The sequence below is a fragment of the Colias croceus genome, chromosome 16 (assembly GCF_905220415.1).
Source record: "Colias croceus chromosome 16, ilColCroc2.1".
Taxonomy (NCBI): domain Eukaryota; kingdom Metazoa; phylum Arthropoda; class Insecta; order Lepidoptera; family Pieridae; genus Colias; species Colias croceus.
The window spans coordinates 1,100,334-1,120,494 of NC_059552.1; the positions used below are offsets into that span (position 1 = coordinate 1,100,334).

The following is a 20,161-nucleotide window of genomic DNA, read 5'->3' on the forward strand; positions in this document are numbered from 1 at the left end:
AATAACAGCTGTACGTTATGACTTACTAGCTTTCCGCCCGTGGCTTCGCCTGCGTTTTCATATAAAAACCCGCATCGATCCCGTTCCCGTGGGATTTCCGGGATAAAACCTATCTTATGTGTTAATCTAAGTTACCTTCTATATTATGTGTGCTTAATTTCATTGTTATTGGTTAAGTAGTATTTGCGTGAAAGAGTAACAATACACATCCATCCTCGCAAACTTTCGCATTTATAATATTAGTAGGATTTGGTTCCTTTTGGATAAGAATTAATTATTATTATTTTATCATATAAAAATTCATAAACTGTATACCTACTCGAGATGAATCCAAAAATAACAGATGCCGGGGTAATCAGCTATTATAACTATTCAATGACAAAAAAAATGGGTAAAAGAAAACAACGATGTAAGAATAAAAATATATAATATTATCATTAACATCTTAATTTAATTAATTTAAATTGTAAAAATTATATAAAATAAACAATCACAAATGCTGATTTTACATTAAGTACCTATTATTTTGTGATTTTGCTTAGAGCTTCAATAAAACATAAATACACAGCACCAATTTAGCATGTATGTGTAATCACATTATGATAATAATAAGGTACTGGCAATACCTTTAAAAAAATTGTGCGTAAGTATATTCGGGTAATTTTCTGTAACATGTTTGAAATATGCATAATATCATTTTATATAAAATAGTTTCAGAATCAATTTGCACGATCGAAAATATTTCAACCAAAGATATTGTTGGTGTGTAAAAATGAAGAGCTTGAGATTACATAAATATATATGAGATTATCTAACGACTTAACCAATATGATTTACAAAACATAAAAAAATAAATTAAGTTCCATTGAGATATACATAATATGGAGACGACACCGCCTACATCACTTATGTGCCGCTCACCATAAGCCATATGGCTTAACTGCACGCGCATTTTTTATTTGTTTTAAAGTGAAACGCATCAAATATGCCTTCGTGTGTGTTACGATATTGGACAAATAATACGGAAAAATGCAAAGGAATAAGTAAGTACCTATGTACCTTTCATTGGTAAGTACCTAACTAGATAATAATTTTTAAAACTTATTTAGAGCAAGAAAATGGCGCACAGATTTTGTTCGTGGTGTCTTCTCCACACGTAGTAATATATCTCAATGATAAGTTCAAAACTTTTAACAGACTTAAGTAATGACTAACTGAAACTTTGAAAATAATAGTAAATGGCACTTAAAAAATATACCTATGTTATATGTAGGTAGGCATATTTAATCACTTCGTGTCAATAAACCCTGTATATTATAAAAAAAAATTCCATTTTATTATATATTTTATTTTAAAGATTCCATAAACTGCAAAAATTAAAAATATGAAACATCCACTTCTATTTCTCGTAAAATGTACTTGTTATTATTATTTTCGTAACAACAACGTTAAACGTCAATTATATAATATGTCTTTAGAAAGTTATAAAAAATCTTCATAAGCTTATAATTAATTATATTCGAGTATACCCTTTATAAAAATAAGCGATCCCTATAAAATATACACGCATTCATTCAGTATTAAAATATAAATTTTCAAAAAATTAGCATCTTTATATTAAGGCACTCTAAATAAGAGTATATTACTCATGAGAGAATATACTCATAAAAAATTAAAAAAAATTGTAAAACATACAAAAATATAAAAATTTCTTAAGCTTACATTGGTGGGGCAGATGGTTTAGGATATTCGTTAGAATATCTATTTTGATTATCATTAATTGGATAAGTACTTGCATTTGCGTCTGACAACCCCGGTACTTTAAAACCGATGACATAATTAGGCTGATTATTTAGGTTAGCAACATTAGGAACAGGTACAGGACACACTGTATTTTGTGGATATGCATTTTGTTGATTTAGACTGGCAACATTTTGTAAAGGATATGAGTTATTTGGAATTGTTTGTGTATTTTGTATTGTTGGAACGGGAGCTTCCGGGAGTAAAAAGGACATAGGATGTGTGTATGTTCCTTCGACCGTTTCTTGTAAAGGCACTAAACCGATGCAGAACTCACATTCATCTTCGACATCGTCGATGCAGCCAGACATTTTTAGTTTTACCTGAAAATAAACAATTTAAAATAATATGTATAGATAGCGTTGTTATCGAGATTTTTTAGCCTATTTAGGAACAATATTTGCAAGTGTTTATTCATCATGAATATTTAAGCAATAACGAATTTTTTTCCTACGCCATTAAATATTCATATGCTTCTTAATTTATTCTTAAACGTCATTGTTTTGAAATTTTAATATTATTATTTTTTGCACATAATATACAGTGTGGCTTGGAGTACAAAATATTGTACTGTTTGGGTAAAGAATAAAACTATAGTTTATAAATATTAAATATTGCTACATTTTTTATTTATTTTTTGCATCCCAGACAAAAATTTTTCAACATGAATTTTCAGCTTTGCAATATATTAACAACTCTAAATAATTAAAATTTATTTCAACTTTATTGCAAAAAAATTGAGCACAAATGATCACCAGTACAGCTATAATACTAACCTTCAAAAAATACGCGACATCAATAATCCGACAGTTTTCTAGATTATAAGCAATAATATTGGGCACTCGCATCTGGCAAGTGAAGCTACGTTTCGTATGGGCCAGGATGGGGCCATGTGCCATGGTGTATAGAACTTCTTCTGGCGGTATGTATGTGGACATGGGCTGTTGAGAGTGGTATCTTTCCTTCTGCAATTTAAAAATCACATTTATACGTATTTATTTATTAACTTTAATAGATTTCAAATACATAAAACAAAGCCGCTTTCCAGCGTCTGTTAAAACAACGCCACGGATTAAAAAATCGTCTTACAATAATACTTTTTTTTTTTATAGATTAGAGTAGTTCTCGAGGAAGGTTTTAGTATATAATTTATTAGGTTTGAGACAATATAAATGCCCTTTCTACTACAAAAGTTCCCTTTCTACTTTTCCTTGTATAAAAACCCTGTTTTTCCATCTTGTTCAAACTAAATCCTTACCTTTATTATTTGAAACAAAATCTTGGTAACTTCAGAACCAGTGTCATTCTGTGAATCTATTTGGATATTCATTATCTGCCCAGGACAATAACCAGACACCGGTGCTTGAAATTTAATATTTATTAATTCATCTTCACAAAAACAATTGCAACTTGATACTTCCTCAAACTCCATTGCTATTGGGGTCTGAAATACACAATTAAAGCATTAGATACTATGTGTATATTTGTTCAACGCATTTTGCTTGAATTAGTGTGTGTTCATCTTTATAGAGAAAAAAAATTGCCAAAATTATTGACATTCCACATTCAGTCAGTTATTATTATTATGTTTTTAATAAAGATGAAGATGTAGATTTCATATTTAGATGATATAATAATTATATACAATTTGAAAAACCAAATATTACAATGACAATGTGATTAATTGAGTGTAATCAACACCAATTAAGAACTGGAAATAATGGTTACTATCAGGGCCGGACCGTGAACTTGTGGGGCCCTGGGCTGAAACTACCCAGGGGCCATTTTTTTGGAAATGTTCATATTTTCTTAATACCTACTTACTTTCGCAATTTTGTTATTTTAACATAATCAAATTTGATTTTAAATCGTTTCATTAGTTCAGGAGTCTATCGCGGACAAACAAAGTGACAAACAAAGTGAACTTATAATATACACGGTTGAAATGTCGATGAAGTGATGCTGTGACCGCGCGCTCTCCACCCTCTATCTCGAAAACGATTCACCGTATACAAAATTTTTTAAACAAAATTTGTGGAGAATTTTATATTCTACAATATTGATAATAAATACAAATAGCAAAAAACCCATAAGAAATGAGATATTTTTTTGTGACCTTGTAGTTCCTTACACCCTACCATATGTAGATTTTGAGATAACTTTTAGGGTGTCAATATACAAGTATTTACAGACTTACTGCTGGGTGTCTCGAATTCCGAGATTCTTACCTAATTTAACCTTACATGACTGGGCCATAACTCGTTCGGGCTCGTACATAAGAGTTAAAACACTTCTTAATAACCGAATAACGCATTTCGTTAAAAAATCACAAATGTTTATAAGTATATAAATTTTTAATAGTACGTTGATAGTTGACGTTATAGTTATAATAAATCTGTATTAATAAAAAAAAGTATTTGAATAAACGAGTACAAATAAATATTAATTTATCGAAAAAAACAAGTTTTTTCGAAACGGTTTGGTAAAAAAACATGGCTTTAAAATAAGCCTATATATATACGTATATATATTATATATCCCTCTAAAAAGAGTAAAAAGTGCATTTTTGAGTGAAACTTCTTTAAGCGCGTTGCCAACTGCAAAGTCGTTGGTTAAATGCTCTAAGGCTAAGTCGGATGACAATCTAGTGCTAATTTCTCCGGTACTTTTTAAGTTATATTTTTGTAATATATGAAATAAAGTCATGAATATATATCTATACTAGTATATGCTAGTATCTATACTTATTACTTAATATTATAAAGCTGAAGAGTTTGTATGTTTGTTTGAACGCGTTAATCTCAGGAACTACTGGTCCGATTTAAAAAATTATTTCGGTGTTAGATAGCCCATTTATAGAGGAAGGCTATTATATCATCAGGCTAAGACCAACAGGATCTAAGCCACGTGGGTGAAATCGCGGGGCGCAGCTAGTTATTATTATGTATACCTATACATAAACTAGCTGCGCCCCGCGAAACTATTTGGTTATTTTATAAAGGAAGGTACCTACAGTGGTGGACGTATAATTAGAAACACGTAACACAATGAAGTAGTCATCAAATTCATTTGACATTTGTGTATAATAACGTATTAGAGATTAAGCATTATTTCATATTATGTAATAGAACATCCGTTTATCTAGCTTTATAAGAAATTGCTTAATTTTAATCAAACGTTAGCTTAAATTAATAAAATTTAACAACTTTAAGTGTAGTCTAATTTCCGAGTATTTTCAGTCTGGACAACAAATTAGAAACAGCATGGTTCGAGTGTTCTAAAGTCAAAACCTATTAAAATGTCGTTAATATTTTTTTCTTCTACAAATATTTGCACCATTTTTTAAACATTCTATCTAAAAGTTTCTGAAAATTAATTAACTTTGCAATAAAAATGGGTAAAAGTAAGATTTGTGACCCATCAACAAGAAAAATACTCTTAAGTTTACATTTTGACAAAAGCTGGAGTTACAAGAAAATTGCAAATCATTTAGTGTTCGATAAAAAGATATTCAACGTTATAGTCTATTTCAAAAAGCATGGTACTTCTGATCAAGTGTCTAAAAAAGCTTGACCATGAAAAATCACTGCTCACGAGGATAGGCAAATGATTCTTTTGGCAAAGATGGATCCATTTAAAGGCTCAAATTCTATTATAAAATTAGGTTTTTCTGAAGATGAACCACGCCATTGTGTCGATGAGATCGATTTGCAGGTGGTAAGTCGAGGCAAAATTGTTTGTGAAAGTGGCCAGGAAAGTACAGCTTCTTATTAGGCAGTACAGGGAATGACGATATGCATTTACTAAGAAATATTGCTTGTGGACAGTCCGCCAGTGAAAAAGTTTTATTTTGGGACGAAACAAATTAATTTAATCAATTCTGATGGCAAAGGATACGCGCGTCGTCCAGTTAACCATACCTTAGATAATAAATAAACAGTTAAGCATTGCGGAGGAAACATGTATGGGGTTGTTTTGAGATTGTTATAATCTTTATAGACAACAACGGCTTTACAACGTCGTGGCTTAGACTGTATGAGATTGTCACATGTTTGCAAAAACATATTTCCTAATAGAATTGGAACCCTTAAATGAAGAAGAAGAAGAAATTGCCTATCCTCACGAGCAGTAGGTAGTTTTTCATGGTCGAGCTTTTCTAGGCACTTAATCAGAAGTACCTGCATGCTCTTTGAAATAAACTATAGCATTGAATATCTTTTTATCGAACACTCTAAATGATTTGCAATTTTCGTGTAACTCCAGTTTTTGTCAAAGTGTAAACTTAAAATTATTTTTCTTGTTGATGGGTCACAAATCTTACTTTTATCCATTTTGGTGCAAAGTTAATTAATTTTCAGAAACTTTTAGATAGAATGTTTAAAAAATGGTGCAAATATTTGTAGAAGAAAAAAATATTAACGACTTTTTAATAGGTTTTGACTTTAGAACACTTGAACCATGCTGTTTCTAATTTGTTGTCCCGACTGAAAATACTCGGAAATCAGACTGCACTTAATGTTGTTTAATTTTATTAATTTAAGGTAATGTTTGATTAAAATTAAGCAATTTCTTATAAAACAACATAAACGGGTGTTCTATTACATATGAAATAGTGCTTTATCTCTAAAACGTTAATACACAAATGTTAAATAAACCTGATGTCTACTTCATTGTGTTACTGTTTCTAATTAAACGTCCACCATATAAAATAACCAAATAGTTTCAATAAATGAGATTTATTTTCTATAAGTTGAAAATCAACATGCAAACATCCTTTTACATGTTAGCAAAAGTTATTGAAGTAGGTATGCGATTTTCATCAATTTTTTTTTTCGAAAACCGACTACAGATTTTTTTTAAATTATCGCCCATTGGTTTTATCGGGGTATGGGGGCCCTTTTAACCTCGGGGCCCTGGGCTGCAGCCCATAAAGCCCATGGGTAGATCCGGCCCTGGTTACTATATGGCCACATTGCTTGACTTAATTAACATATATTCTATATACAGTAAAAACATTACAACAATTAGAACAAGTTTGGAATTATATGCTCATATGCCTATTTTTGCCTTATCTATTTTTTATTTTATAAAATAAGCAAGCCTGACTTACATAATGCAATATACATACTAGTGACACTATAAATTAAATTAAGAAAAATATACCTTAATACAATCTACAGTATTTAAGTCCAAGGGAGCAATCACATCAAAGTCAGCAACAAGTTCGTCCCTTGTAGTGTCTGGATAGTCAAGATATGCCCTTACAGAGTATCTAACCTGGCCTTTAGCCCCTTGAAAGGACGACGGCACATTACTTGGTATTAGATAGGAGAAGTTGATGGACTGAGGGCCAGGTGGTAGAGTGGTTACTGAAATGTTGCAAATTAAAGTCACAAAGCTATAAACATATCTAGCTATTTTTGCATAAATTTGAAACTAGTCTCTAAAATTTAACAATTTCCTATTTTTTCTACTGCAAGCAGTAATTGGTAAATATAAACACCTGGTCAAATTAAATGGAAGAATATAAGTATTTATAATTTTATTGCTTTGAGTTTGAGTTTGAATATTTCTTTTATTAATGGATATGAATACAAACCAGATCCACCACAAAGACATTGTTCAAAGTTGAAGTACAGTTCTTGGCCACCATATTCTATCTCTCTAGTTCTTTCAACACCAGAATATTTTTCAGTTTGATATTCTGACCATTTCACGATAGCTTGGCCAATGTATGCAACTTTGATGGCTGTAACAAATAAATGTTAAAATTAAATATTTTTGTGATATATAACATATTATTGTGAAAGTAAATCAAAAGGTACCTGTAAATGTTAACATTTCATCCAATTCGAATTGAATTTTGCCCGTGAGCACCTGCCCTGCATAATAAATAGATCGCGGCTCGTCTAAAGTTATAGTTCCAGCTTTAAAACCGTTTAATGCCATTATTATTATATTTTACAGTGAATAAGTAACAGAGAACATAAAAATAGCTAAATATATAAGTGAAACTAAATAATTAAACATAAATCAAAATATTAAAAACTTCCAGACTCAGAGCAATAAACCAGACGTCCAAATCCATCCAAATCAAATCCAAATCCAATTCGATTTTAAAAGTCAAAAGTCAAAACATGTCAATTGTCAAACTCAAGGTGAACTCAAGGAACGCTATGTTGCTAGTTTAAAATTAATCGCCTTGTTTAAGTAACAAATTTTGAAAAATTGAGCTACATGCAAACGTAAAATGAACATGGTTAATCAGGGTTTCCTATAACAGCATATAACGATGTGTGAGTTCCAGGGTGAACCTTCAGTTCACCCCCGCGTCCGCGTTAAAATGTAAAAGCCCTTCTGGCTAACATTGAGAAACACCCTGGAAACACCTTATAAAAAAAAAAAGATGTGTGAGTAAGAAATAAAAAACATAAGCTCTCAGTTTTTTTTTTTTTAAACTTGACACTGGCCATGGAACTATATACATACTGGAACCCACACTCCCAAAGAAAAAGTGCAGTCAAGAAATTTGCCCTTGAAAATTATCGTTTCCCCTCCGTCTCTTTCTAGCTAGGATGAGTCATGGAAATATATATAGTATATCTATATTCCCGTGGGGTGAGTATAAAGATAAAAAATTCAGGATATCAAGGAAAAAATTATGGATACATCAATTTTATTTGTATAAAAATTTTACTGTAATACTAGATTTAAGAATTAATGAAGTAAAATATCAATGCGTTTTAATAATATTTATTTATCATTACAATGCCAACTGCCTTTACAAATTTGCAAATTATAAGATACAATAACAATAAAAAATAACGAAATCGGTTCACTGAAAATATTTTAATTATTCCATACCCTTTAGTATTTAAATAGTTTTAAGAGTACTTGAAATATGAGATCGTGGTCTTGCGCTTCCCTTTGATACAATAAAAAACAAAATATATAATATATTCAGGGTGTAATCGTTAAGTGCACACTTAACGATTACACAGGTGATTATTCCGTAACTATTGCAGGTATCAAAAAACTTTAAACTGATATCGATATGAAACTTTACGTAATGAGTAAAATAACAATAATAACTTTTTTTAATATAACGAGAAATATCTAAAAATGTAACTTTAAACCCTCCCATACATTTTATTTCCCGTAACGTATATATTACGTTCCCACTGCTGGGACATGGCCTCCTATGAGGTTACAGGCAACATCCACCGCACTGTCCAGGTGCTGGTTTAAAATGAACGTTGCATAATATCTTCGCTTTTTCAAAACAGGATATTTTTAATTCTACTATATTTAGCTATTTAGCCATGTATTACGTTCCGCTAGATTGGACGGAAACCTGTAAAGAGAAAAGAAGATTATTTGCAAAATATAAAAAATGTCATTTAGATACAGAAAACACAAAATTTGTGCTGTTGTCTAGTGCTTCTATTTCAGTAGGTAGGTACTATATATTATGTACTTTGAGTTTTTGATTTTACATTAAATCATTATGTAAAAGTAGTAAACAACGTTTTTATACCATTAACTGTCACGCCAATTAAGACGTAGCCAGTGGAGAAAGACTTCTCCTTTTCTTTTACCTCATATAAAATACCGTACCGAAATATATTATATACACAATTTTATAAAGTATGGACACCCTAGTCTAATATTTACTACAATCATGAAACATTTAATAATAAGCAAATAACGATGTTAAATGGAAAAAACCTAATCGAAATTAACATTATAATCACAACTTCGATCTATTATTCCAGATTTAACAACAAGTAAAGTAGAAATATTACTAAACTACAATTTTACATGAAGCGTAGTTTATAGATGGTTTTTTGTACTTACGAATGAAATATAATATCACATCCTGGCTGCCACTCACTTTTGCAACCGCGCACAATATATTTACAATCATTTCTATTAATTTTGGCTCAGAATAATTCCAAAATACAAGAACAAACTCACGAAATGAATATAAACATCCGCCATTTTGCAGTAAACATTATTTGACACCTAGAATTGGGGCTGCCGCGCAACGATTTTCATAACATAATTCAAAATATGGGAAAAAAATTATGAGCGTGCTCGATAAGCAATCCATTTTAAAAGTTGAAAACCTTTGTTATTTCAATGGAAAAGCAAACCTGCATGAATCTCGTTTAAATTTCATTTTTTTAGCGGATTTTATTAATGATTTTTGTCATATAGACCTATTATACTGACAGTCGATTTTTAATGCACGTCAATAGGGGAAAAATTTACAATCACACTGGCTACCCTATGGGGAAAACAGGGGTTACTTGCGGTCATTCTATCAGTTTCTTATTTTTTCTTAGGAGTTTGGGTTCCAGTATGACTATAGTTCCATGACACTGGCAAATAGATCAGTCGATGAAAAAATAAAGTCAGCTGTCACAACTCACAAGTCCAAATAGTCACATCTTCTTGCCCAAGAAAAGCAAAAAAAAACTCACAAGTCACACTTGACATTTGACAATGTCACAATGACACAAAAATCAAAATATTACGATTTGGCGACGCGAATGGTGACCACGTTTTATTTGTTTATTTTCTAGAAGTTAGCCTATTTCAGTATTCAAAATGGGTAAACTCGACGTTACTATTTTGCGTTACTTGACGGGAGAAGATTTTCGTGTTTTAACAGCTGTAAGTGACCAATACAATCCTCTAACTATACCGTAAGGTTATGAAGCATTGCCTTTTTATTTCTTTTGTTTTAAGGTCGAAATGGGTATGAAAAATCACGAATTAGTTCCCGGTTCTTTAGTAGCGTCGATCGCTAACTTGCGACACGGTGGTGTTCACAAATTGATGAAGGATTTATGTAAACACAGATTGTTGACATATGAAAGAGGAAAACATTGTAAGTTCTTCTAAATCAGATATCAGTAGCTTTGTATGATATAATTATGCATTGCATGTTGAATGTAAACTAAACTATATGAATAAATAAATTGGAATCCATATTAAACTGCATTCTCTTGAAAGTATTATACCATTTTATTTCTGCAATACTATAATCTTTATATTTATATTACAGATGATGGTTTTCGGCTCACGAACGCAGGCTATGACTACCTCGCTCTCAAAGCCCTCACAAACAGGAAAGTAATTGCATCTTTTGGAAATCAGATTGGTGTCGGCAAAGAGTCTAATATTTACACAGTTGCCGATGAAGACAAAACTCCATTGTGTTTAAAATTGCACAGGTATTAAGTAGTAAAAAATACATTTTTAAAAGGGACATGTAGGTATACTGTAAGCTTGAATTTGATATTTTTGGTTTTAAGTGCTTTATAAATATAAATTTATAAAGAATATAAAAAATTTGATCACAAGGCGGGACTCGAACCCGCATCCTGTCACGCCAATCCGTATCTTTGTAAATGTATATACTGTAAGCTTTTTCTATACATGCATATTTCATTGATACATATCTCTTATTTTAAAAGGATCAAGTTACAAGGCAACTCATTACAAGTTATAACTCATTATATTTAAAATTCAAACACATTCATAGATATGCTTTAAATGATTTTTTTCATGTTTTACGCTAAGCAACACATTTGGTGATTCATTTTATTCATCTATAATTTTAAAAATTAATTTCCAGACTGGGCCGCACATGCTTCCGAAACATAAAAGACAAGCGCGACTACCATGCGCACCGCAACCGCGCGTCCTGGCTGTACCTATCTCGCATATCGGCCACCAAGGAGTTTGCTTACATGAAGGCACTGTATGATAGAGGCTTCCCAGTGCCAAAGCCGATTGACTTCAACAGACATTGTGTTGTTATGGAGCTAGTGCAGGGTGGACCGTTGTAAGTGTACAGATTAGTTTTTTTATGGGATTAAGTTCTGGTTATAAGAAAGAAATTTTATTTCTTGAATCAGTTAATAATTTATGTATTTATATTTATTTTCCACCTTGATTTTGTTAAAGGTTAAATTGATTGTATACATTTTTTAATAGTATTCTTATTAATTTGCTTTTATAATATGTAGTAACATACATTGATAAAATCGACACATGTTAATTCATACCATATTTTTCATTTTCTATTCCCATCTTTTCACTCATACTAAATTCTAGGACCCATGTCACATCAGTATCTGACGTAGAGTGGCTATACGACGAGCTGATGGGTCTCATAGTGCGGCTTGGCAACTGTGGAGTGATCCATGGAGACTTCAACGAGTTCAACATCATGATCGATGATGAGGGGCATCCCGTCATCATTGACTTTCCGCAGATGGTGTCTACGGAGCATCCTAATGCTGAGCTGTGAGTATGAATGTGAATTTTTATTTGTTAGATAATTTTTCTTTCTTTTGGAATAAACAATGTTTTTTTTTATGAGGGTTGCTAAAGAAGACTCTTCTAATGAGATTATAAAGTGCATTTGTTGAAAAAAAAAAAACATTATTAAAGTAAATATTTTAAAAAATTGCTTAAAAAGATTTGAAGAAAGAAAAAACCAAAACGAACTACAGTGTAATTCAAATGACATCAAGAATTTTGTATGACGAAAAAAGTATACATTTTTTCTCTTATAGCATTTGCTAGTTTTCCGAATATTTAAAATTTTCTTTACATTTAGAACAGCATTTAATTAAATTTTCTTTATGCCAGTTACTTCGACCGCGACGTGCGTTGTGTCCGCGAGTTCTTCAAGAAGCGCTTCGCTTACGAAAGCGAGGATTACCCGAAGTTTTCAGAGCTCGAGAGAGACGATCGGCTTGATACTGAAGTAGCTTGCTCTGGATATAAACGGAATAAAGTGCTGGAGGATGAGCTGTTGGAGGTAAGATTTAGTTCTGTCTTAAAAAAAATATAAAAAAAAGAACAAAAAATATATTTTTCTATTCTTTAAATACATATATTTATAAAAAAAGTATGTTCTAAATAATATTATCATTAACAATATTTGACGTACAACAAAGAACTAGACACACAATCACACTACAAAATTGTCTAAAGAGAAACTCTGCCTCCGCGGCAGAGTTTTTTAATGAATAATGAGCAATATAAAAGACTTTTCAACTTCAATGTCATGAAATAAGGTGCTAATTTCAATGAATGCTTTTATACTACGCCGCTCGGACACATTTTAACGACCATATTTTAATAGGCGATTGTGTCAAGTTTATAATGTTATTATGTAAACAACCTTAAATTATTTAGATTTAAAAATATTTCTAAATATTCGAATTGTGACTGAGATTTGGAAAAAGTAATTTTTTCTAATTTCGTCAGTAATATGTTTAAGTATTGTACTTTATAATACCATTAATATAGGTTTTTATAAAAATTCGCTATTACAGGAAATGGGCATCGGTCTCCAAGTGAGCGGTGATGAAGGCAGTGATGATGAAGGTGAACAGAGTGAAGATATCACCACTAAAGTGTCTGAAGATGAAATCGATACGCTTAGACGTCAGGTATATAAATTGTATTATGTGTCTTTCTAAAACACACAGCGTTGGATGAAGAAAGCAGTCTATGAATCCTATATATCTCTATGCAAATTGGGTCACCTTACCAAATATCGATGGATCTTTCACCTCACTAGCAAGAGCGCGTCCCTAGTATGGCATCTGTCATCATCGCCTTTGAAGCGCTGTCATCTTCCAAGCTCCATAGCGTTTATGAATTCGTGCGCAATAACATCGCGCAGAATATAATTCTCGAATTCGAATATATATAATTATAATTCTCGAATATTAAGTGTGATAAAACACACACGCGTTAAATTTTAGTGTTTTTCTAGTGAAAAACGGAATTAGTTCCAATATGAAACACAAAAGACCACGTGTTGTCGGAAGGAAATTCGAAAACCGGTGCTTTGGTATGTATAATAGTGGCGGGAACTCTTTTTCGTCCTCGGAGGACGAGAGAAGTAATGGTTCGTCACTGCCCAAGAGACCGGGAGACGAGAAATTCCGTAAGTACAATCAAACTTGTCAGAACATGTCCGGACTCGTGCATAGATTTTCATCCAGCACGTGGCATACATTTCACAGTATTTGACACAAATACATCAATATTTAGATGTAGGTAATTAATAAAACACAATGCATGCCTATAATGAGATCACTACATTATCATCGGGTTTCTTTATCATACACAGGCACATTGGTTACTGTGTCAAGTATTGCTTTTAACCAGACTTGTGAAATAGCGTTAGGCTACCTAGGTAGAAGGTACTTAGGTATAAGGAATCCACCGTGATCCCCTCTGGCTAACGAGCCCCAGCACTCAGCAGGTAGTGAGGCATCTCAATCACTTAGACCATTCAATTGTAACTACCTCAACAAAAGTGAGTACCTACTACTTAGTGCCCACTGACTACATAAATAATTCAAGACAATTAAGATGTACTTAGATTTTAGATAGTTAGTTACAAAACCTGTCTATCACAATATTCTAAAGAGAAGAAATTGTTAATTAACTATTTTAATATTATTTCAATATTGATACATGTCACATATAGATTTTACATTACTTATTATAGGATATGATATAGAGTGTATAATATGAGCAACAGTCTCACACAATATTCAGTAGGAGCTACTTATTACTGCAAGTTGAGATTACCTAATTTATCTTACGGTAAATAATTCTTAACATAAGGAGCTTATTTTCATAGCCAATTGATACCAGAATAAGCTTTGATTCTATGGGTACTTATTTGAATAGTAGTGAAAAATCATAAGAAATAGACATTGCAGATTATAAGAGGTAGATATGTTTATATACATTATCATCATCAGGGACCCATATTTACTGTATCCCCGAACAGTTGAATGAGATCATTCTTGGTTATAATGTTACCGATGATAATGTTGTTTATCTAGTTCCTTTCTTACTTAAGTGAAAGAGCTTGCCTTAAAATTAACACTCAGGTGTGATAACAATTCTATAATATCAACAGTAAAGTAACCAAAATCTTTGTATTTTTTATTTGTATCTTATACAAAAATATGTACTGAAAATATGTACAAGGTGTCCTTAGCCATGATTAGCTTAGTATGGTTATGCTGAAAGAACTGTGTCCAGAAAGACCCAGAAAAATATATGCCATACTTACATTCAGATATGCTTCTGGCAATAAGAGCTGATGGCTCCGCCAGGTTGATATTCAACCTGAGACACCTAAACACCTAGGTATTAACCAGGTAATTTTGATACATATCACAGATTATAACGGTAATTAAATTTTTACAAAGCCAGGATTGTCTTGTAAAATTAGACATCATTGGTAACAGTAATGAGATTCTCACAAGGCCAGGATTGGCTTGTACAATCAGGCATCATTGGCCTATTTTCTGCCTGCATATGGCAGCCATTTCAAATGGTCGCGGAGACCCTACAGGCTGGAGGTGCCCTCCTTCTGTTTTATTTAAGCTATTAAGTTTTGGTCTATTGAGACCGTTGCAAAATTAACTTCACAGGTCTTGTAGACTGTGAGGATTTTGGAAAAGCTTAATTGGCACTACAGCCACATAAAGTGCCTTCTGATTTAGTTGGACAATTATCTTTTGGGTCTACCATGACTAATCCAATTTAACTTCACAGGTCGCGGAGACCATGGAGGTTTTGGTAAAGCCTGATTGGCAAGACTATTCCAATTCAACTTCACAGGTCGCGGAGACCATGGAGATATTGGTAGAGCTTGATTGGCACTCCAATCACAAAAGGGGCCACAGCCCTCTGATTTAGTTAAACTATCAGGATTATTCTAATAATTTAACTTCACAGGTCTCGGAGACCATGGAGATTTTAGTAAAGCCACAGAATGAGCTACAGCCTTCTAGTTAGACAATTATCTTTTCGTCTACAAGGATTGTTCCAATTAACTCTACAGGTCCCGGAGACCATAGAGATTTTGGGAAGGCAGGTTTGGCACATCAATTACAAAGTGTACATTGTAAGCCTGGATACTTGTGCCTCATGTGTGATACTATAGAAATGTCTGTGTTATTGCCAGTCCCAAAAGCCTCAAAGATAGAGCATACTGTGGTAGTCATTAAAAGGACCATGTCTTGCACTAAATAAGAGTTGCAGACAGTTCTAGACATCTAACACTGAGAGGACTGTACAGTTGTCGCCTCCAGGTATTTCTCTAGAGTTTCGCGCACAGCAGACCAAGAGAGAAAGGCTTTCCCTCTACATGCTATACAAGACTTAAGAGTTTTGGAAAAGAAACATAAACAGAAATGTAATAGTCTTTGTAAAAGAACAAGTTTCTCACTTCCTAACTACAGATACCGCGGATGCGGGCTGAGTAGGACATCTGAACAGTACTTACCTGTCAGAGAAATGAAGAGGGAAGCAGGGGACTTGGCATTAGAACTTCTGACTTATATGTCGTGTACCAGATATGCAATAAAAGTGCTTCTGAGTAAATTGCAAGGGGCGCACATCCTGTAGCCCAAGCTATCAATCAGACTTTGGTCGCCCACATACAAAGGTTGCTGACTCTCTTAGCTCTTACAACTGAGTAACTGTACCTAGCTGAAAAGTTGAGAATAACTCTTGGCACGCTTCCAGGACGCCTAAGTGGCCTTTGATTTAGATTGCCTCTCAAGAAATCAACCTGTACCGGAGTGGCTTCTCCTACCTTGTACAACAGGAAATATAATATTTCGGAAGCTCCTGATATGGACCATTTCGCTACCCAAAGGAATGCTTTAGTGCCAAGGCATATTTGCCAAAGCCTGCTCCGAATTTTGCGACATCTGCAGTCGTTGATGGAGCTGACGCCTAGACTGAATATTCCCTTTCAAGGGTAATCCTCCAAGTGCACTAGCGCACCTCGCACCCCGGGACCGGGGCAGATACATAGCACTCAAGGGTGGCTTATGGTTGATATAATAAATAATAATAATATATGGGCATTTCTCCGCAACTCAATGTCAAGCGCCTAAAGATGGCTTATGGTTATTGACTATTATGGTTGTATATGGTTATTGACCCGGAAGTCATGAGCACTCAGACCATTGGTGAATGGCCTTACGGCCTTATGGCCCCCCAACTGCTCAGTCAGAAAAGGGGGGGGGGGAGGGGAGAAAACAGCCCATTGTAAAGCAAAGGAGAAAGAGCAGTTAAGTAGTGGTGCCCCTCCACAGTGCCAACATATGACCCTCCAAGCAGGAGGTGACTTTCATAATGCAATGCTAAAAAAAAAAAAAAAAAAAATGCATGTAATCTAGTACACAGGGATTCTATTTAATTGGCTTAAGTCTATCATAAGCAAGCTGACCCTGTTCATGACATGAACATGACTTCTGAAAACCTCAAAATACAGTTTTTTATCACAGCAAGATAAGATTATAACCTGACCTGAATTTGGATACTAAATGGATACAACAACACATTTTCCATCAGGTGGTCGGTTGTGAGGAAACTCAGACACATAGATATGCCCAGTGACCCATGTGGAAAGGTTGGTTCAAGTAACAAAGGACTGATTTTCAATCTTAAAAGTAGATAATTGATTCTTATCTATAAAGGGGCGGACCCTTTAACCTTGCAACACAAACCTTTATCTCTGGCTAGTTAAGGTCCCTCCAGATCTTAAGGACAGTAAACGTAGCAGCCCTGTCCAGCAGTGGCTTCAAGAATGTGGTAAGGGCACCAACCCGTGGAGGCAGTGGAAGGACCATACAGTCAATTATAAAAGTTTTACTGTCAATCAGTCAATTTAGCCAGTGCCAGTGAGTCTGGTTTACTTTAAGGTAACCTGAAACTGTTTAATTTATTATTTAATTCAGTGTAATTAATTTAAGATCATAGTAATGATCAATGTGTAACAAACATGCTTAATGCTTAAGGTACAGTTGTGTTAACATTGCTTATTATAGTTATTTTATATACAGATGTTATTTACTGTAGTATTTAGCCTTAGAGGCTCCATTGTTTATCCTTGGTGACATTGATTTTCCTTTGAGTTATAATTTTTAAAATTTTATTTTTATGTTATTATTTGAACTTTGATTTGTATCAAAGATATAGAGAAATAATTAAGCAGTTCTTAGGTTCTAAGACTTAGTTCATTAGTATTGGCTTATTGAGAAGATTATCTGAGGAGAATAATTTAAAATTTAGAGGATACCTATATGGTTAGTTCTTACAATATGAAAGAAAAACAATTTTTGTTGTTATTACATAACCCCCTTGTATTGTTTTTAGAATTTAAAATATAAATTTATTTTACAATACAACAGGTTCATTTAACATTCTGTAAGGAATGAAATTTAAGTTGTTAATACAGCACTTAGGTATTACAATATTAACAAGATAATTTATTTTCAACATAGCGTTTGTATGTCTTTCTTCACCAGCAGATATCAAACACATCTTCATCCAACGCTGTGTGTTTTAGAAAGACACATAATATTGATGTTTTGCATTAAAACAAAACATGTATTATGTGTCGAATAAAACACACAGCGTTGCAGTTTACTGCTTGCTGATGAAGATGCTATGGAGCTTGGAAGATGACAGCGCTTCAAAGGCGATGATGACAGATGCCATACTAGGGACGCGCTCTTGCTAGTGAGGTGAAAGATCCATCGATATTTGGTAAGGTGACCCAATTTGCATAGAGATATATAGGATTCATAGACTGCTTTCTTCATCCAACGCTGTGTGTTTTATTCGACACATAATACATGTTTTGTTTTAATGCAAAACATCAATATTATTTGGTTAAATGTCGATTTTTTGTGTCCTAATATGGCTGGGGAGTGAATATAATGTTGTCTTATGATTGTTTCTTTGTGTTTCAGTATATATTTGATTGTGTGAACTTTCCTAAGAGTAACTTAAAGTCGATTTTTATTTATTATAATACATTTCGACTAAAATTGTTATTAAAATAACAAAGTTAGAGCATAAGAAAGCTTCACTTTTGTTTTTGTTTTTACATGCAAGATAAATAATCACGTTTTAACCCCGACCTCCCCTTTATCACAATTCAATTGAATTGTTTATCTCTTGCAGGTCGAAGCGTCCATACAACACGATGAAACTGTACACACCCTAGCTGCTAAAACTAATAAACTAAATCTAGACGAAGAAATACCTAAACTAGTGCCTATCGAAAATTTAAATAACGAAGAAAAAACTACAGAAGGTACAGAAAAAATTGAAAAAGATACAGAAGATAAAACGGAAGAAATAGAAGATTCTGGAAGCGATTTAGATAAAAACTCTCAGAAGTACAGATTAGCGATGATAGAAAAAGCATTGTCGGACGTAAGGTCTATGAGATCGTATACTTCTGCGAGTACTATAGCACCAGATGTGGTAAAGCAGCAAGTTAAGAAGAATCTAGAACAAAGACAGAAGAAAATGGAGAGGAAGAAGGCGATTGCGAAGGGAGAAGCCAGTGCAGTTACAAGACATAGAAGAGATAATAGAGAGACGATAAGAGAAAGCCACGGGTTGTGGGGATGGGATGAATAAATAAAGATTTATATAGAATTTGCGTTTTATTCAATATTTCCTATTACTATAAACAGACTCATGAAAGGTCGTCAAAAATGTCCAATCGATGTTGTATCAAATATTCAACCTTGTTTGGTCGCAATAATTTTCAAACTTCAAAGTCTAAGGGTCAACTCACACCAAAAGAGCGGCGAAGGGCAGCGAAGCGGAGCGCAGCTTCCGTGTCATATGAATTTTTACTTTATTGTCATTACTATAAAACTTATTATCGCCTGAGAAACTCGAGTCCGCGCGACTCGTTCGAGTTTCTCAGGCGATAATAAGTTTTATAGTAATGAAAATAAAGTAAAAATTCATATGACACGGAAACTGCGCTCTGCTTCGCTGCCCTTCGCCGCTCTTTCGGTGTGACTTGACTCTAATAGTACGAGATCCGGCTGCAGGATTAGTGCGTTCATCGGTTTTTTGCTGAAAACCGAATTTTTATGTATATTTATAATTAGGAGAATATATATCGACTAGGTTGCCAGTCAAAATTTGGCCGCAAGCATGTTTAATTAAAATTTTTCTAATCGATTTTTGGGAAAAAAATTCGTTCACTTGTTTTTTGAATAAAATGTAGTCTACATCACGGCAAATGATATAAAGATTCAAAAAAATCACGGTTGCCGTTTTTCACCTGGCCGCAACATCTTGGCAGCCTGGTGCAAACAGGTATGATTTCGATTCATTTTTACGTTCATAACGTACATTTATGAATCATATATCAAATTAAAGCTAATTTTTTTCTATTTATTATCATATATGGTTGCCTAATTAAATCCGGCCGCAAATAAGGGTTGCTGGCTGTTAAAAATTATACACCGACGCA

General features: G+C 33.3%; 2 protein-coding genes and 2 long non-coding RNA genes across 4 annotated transcripts; 2 read left to right on the top strand and 2 right to left on the bottom strand.

The window, feature by feature from the left end:
* Positions 1-1,504: 1,504 nt before the first annotated feature.
* On the bottom strand, positions 1,505-7,851 carry LOC123698623 (arrestin domain-containing protein 1-like). The gene is made up of 6 exons (XM_045645351.1): positions 7,626-7,851; positions 7,400-7,549; positions 6,964-7,169; positions 3,059-3,244; positions 2,577-2,765; positions 1,505-2,123 (listed from the first exon to the last, which is right to left on the bottom strand). The coding sequence occupies exons 1-6, from the start codon at positions 7,747-7,749 to the stop codon at positions 1,719-1,721; spliced, it is 1,260 nt and encodes a 419-aa protein (XP_045501307.1). The 5' UTR covers positions 7,750-7,851; the 3' UTR covers positions 1,505-1,718.
* Positions 7,852-8,537: 686 nt separating this feature from the next.
* Positions 8,538-9,912, bottom strand: LOC123698503. Its single transcript, XR_006752414.1, has 2 exons — positions 9,658-9,912; positions 8,538-9,154 (listed from the first exon to the last, which is right to left on the bottom strand). It is a non-coding gene; the product is annotated as an uncharacterized LOC123698503 (long non-coding RNA).
* Positions 9,913-10,349: 437 nt separating this feature from the next.
* LOC123698407 (serine/threonine-protein kinase rio2) lies at positions 10,350-19,326 on the top strand. The gene is made up of 8 exons (XM_045645022.1): positions 10,350-10,479; positions 10,555-10,696; positions 10,874-11,042; positions 11,447-11,656; positions 11,929-12,120; positions 12,469-12,640; positions 13,161-13,277; positions 18,844-19,326. The coding sequence occupies exons 1-8, from the start codon at positions 10,414-10,416 to the stop codon at positions 19,306-19,308; spliced, it is 1,533 nt and encodes a 510-aa protein (XP_045500978.1). The 5' UTR covers positions 10,350-10,413; the 3' UTR covers positions 19,309-19,326.
* Positions 13,657-18,544, top strand: LOC123698408. The gene is made up of 2 exons (XR_006752405.1): positions 13,657-13,780; positions 15,415-18,544. It is a non-coding gene; the product is annotated as an uncharacterized LOC123698408 (long non-coding RNA).
* Positions 19,327-20,161: the final 835 nt, after the last annotated feature.

Excerpts from the sequence above, each read along its gene's own strand:
- LOC123698623 (XM_045645351.1), bottom strand. The coding sequence starts at position 7,749 with ATGGCATTAAACGGTTTTAAAGCTGGAACTATAACTTTAGACGAGCCG. Across the intron at positions 7,550-7,625 it reads TGAAATGTTAACATTTACAG|CCATCAAAGTTGCATACATT; the intron begins GTACCTTTTGAT and ends TATTTGTTACAG. Across the intron at positions 3,245-6,963 it reads ATACTGTAGATTGTATTAAG|ACCCCAATAGCAATGGAGTT; the intron begins GTATATTTTTCT and ends TGTGTATTTCAG.
- LOC123698407 (XM_045645022.1), top strand. The coding sequence starts at position 10,414 with ATGGGTAAACTCGACGTTACTATTTTGCGTTACTTGACGGGAGAAGAT. Across the intron at positions 10,697-10,873 it reads ATATGAAAGAGGAAAACATT|ATGATGGTTTTCGGCTCACG; the intron begins GTAAGTTCTTCT and ends TTTATATTACAG. Across the intron at positions 11,657-11,928 it reads CTAGTGCAGGGTGGACCGTT|GACCCATGTCACATCAGTAT; the intron begins GTAAGTGTACAG and ends ACTAAATTCTAG.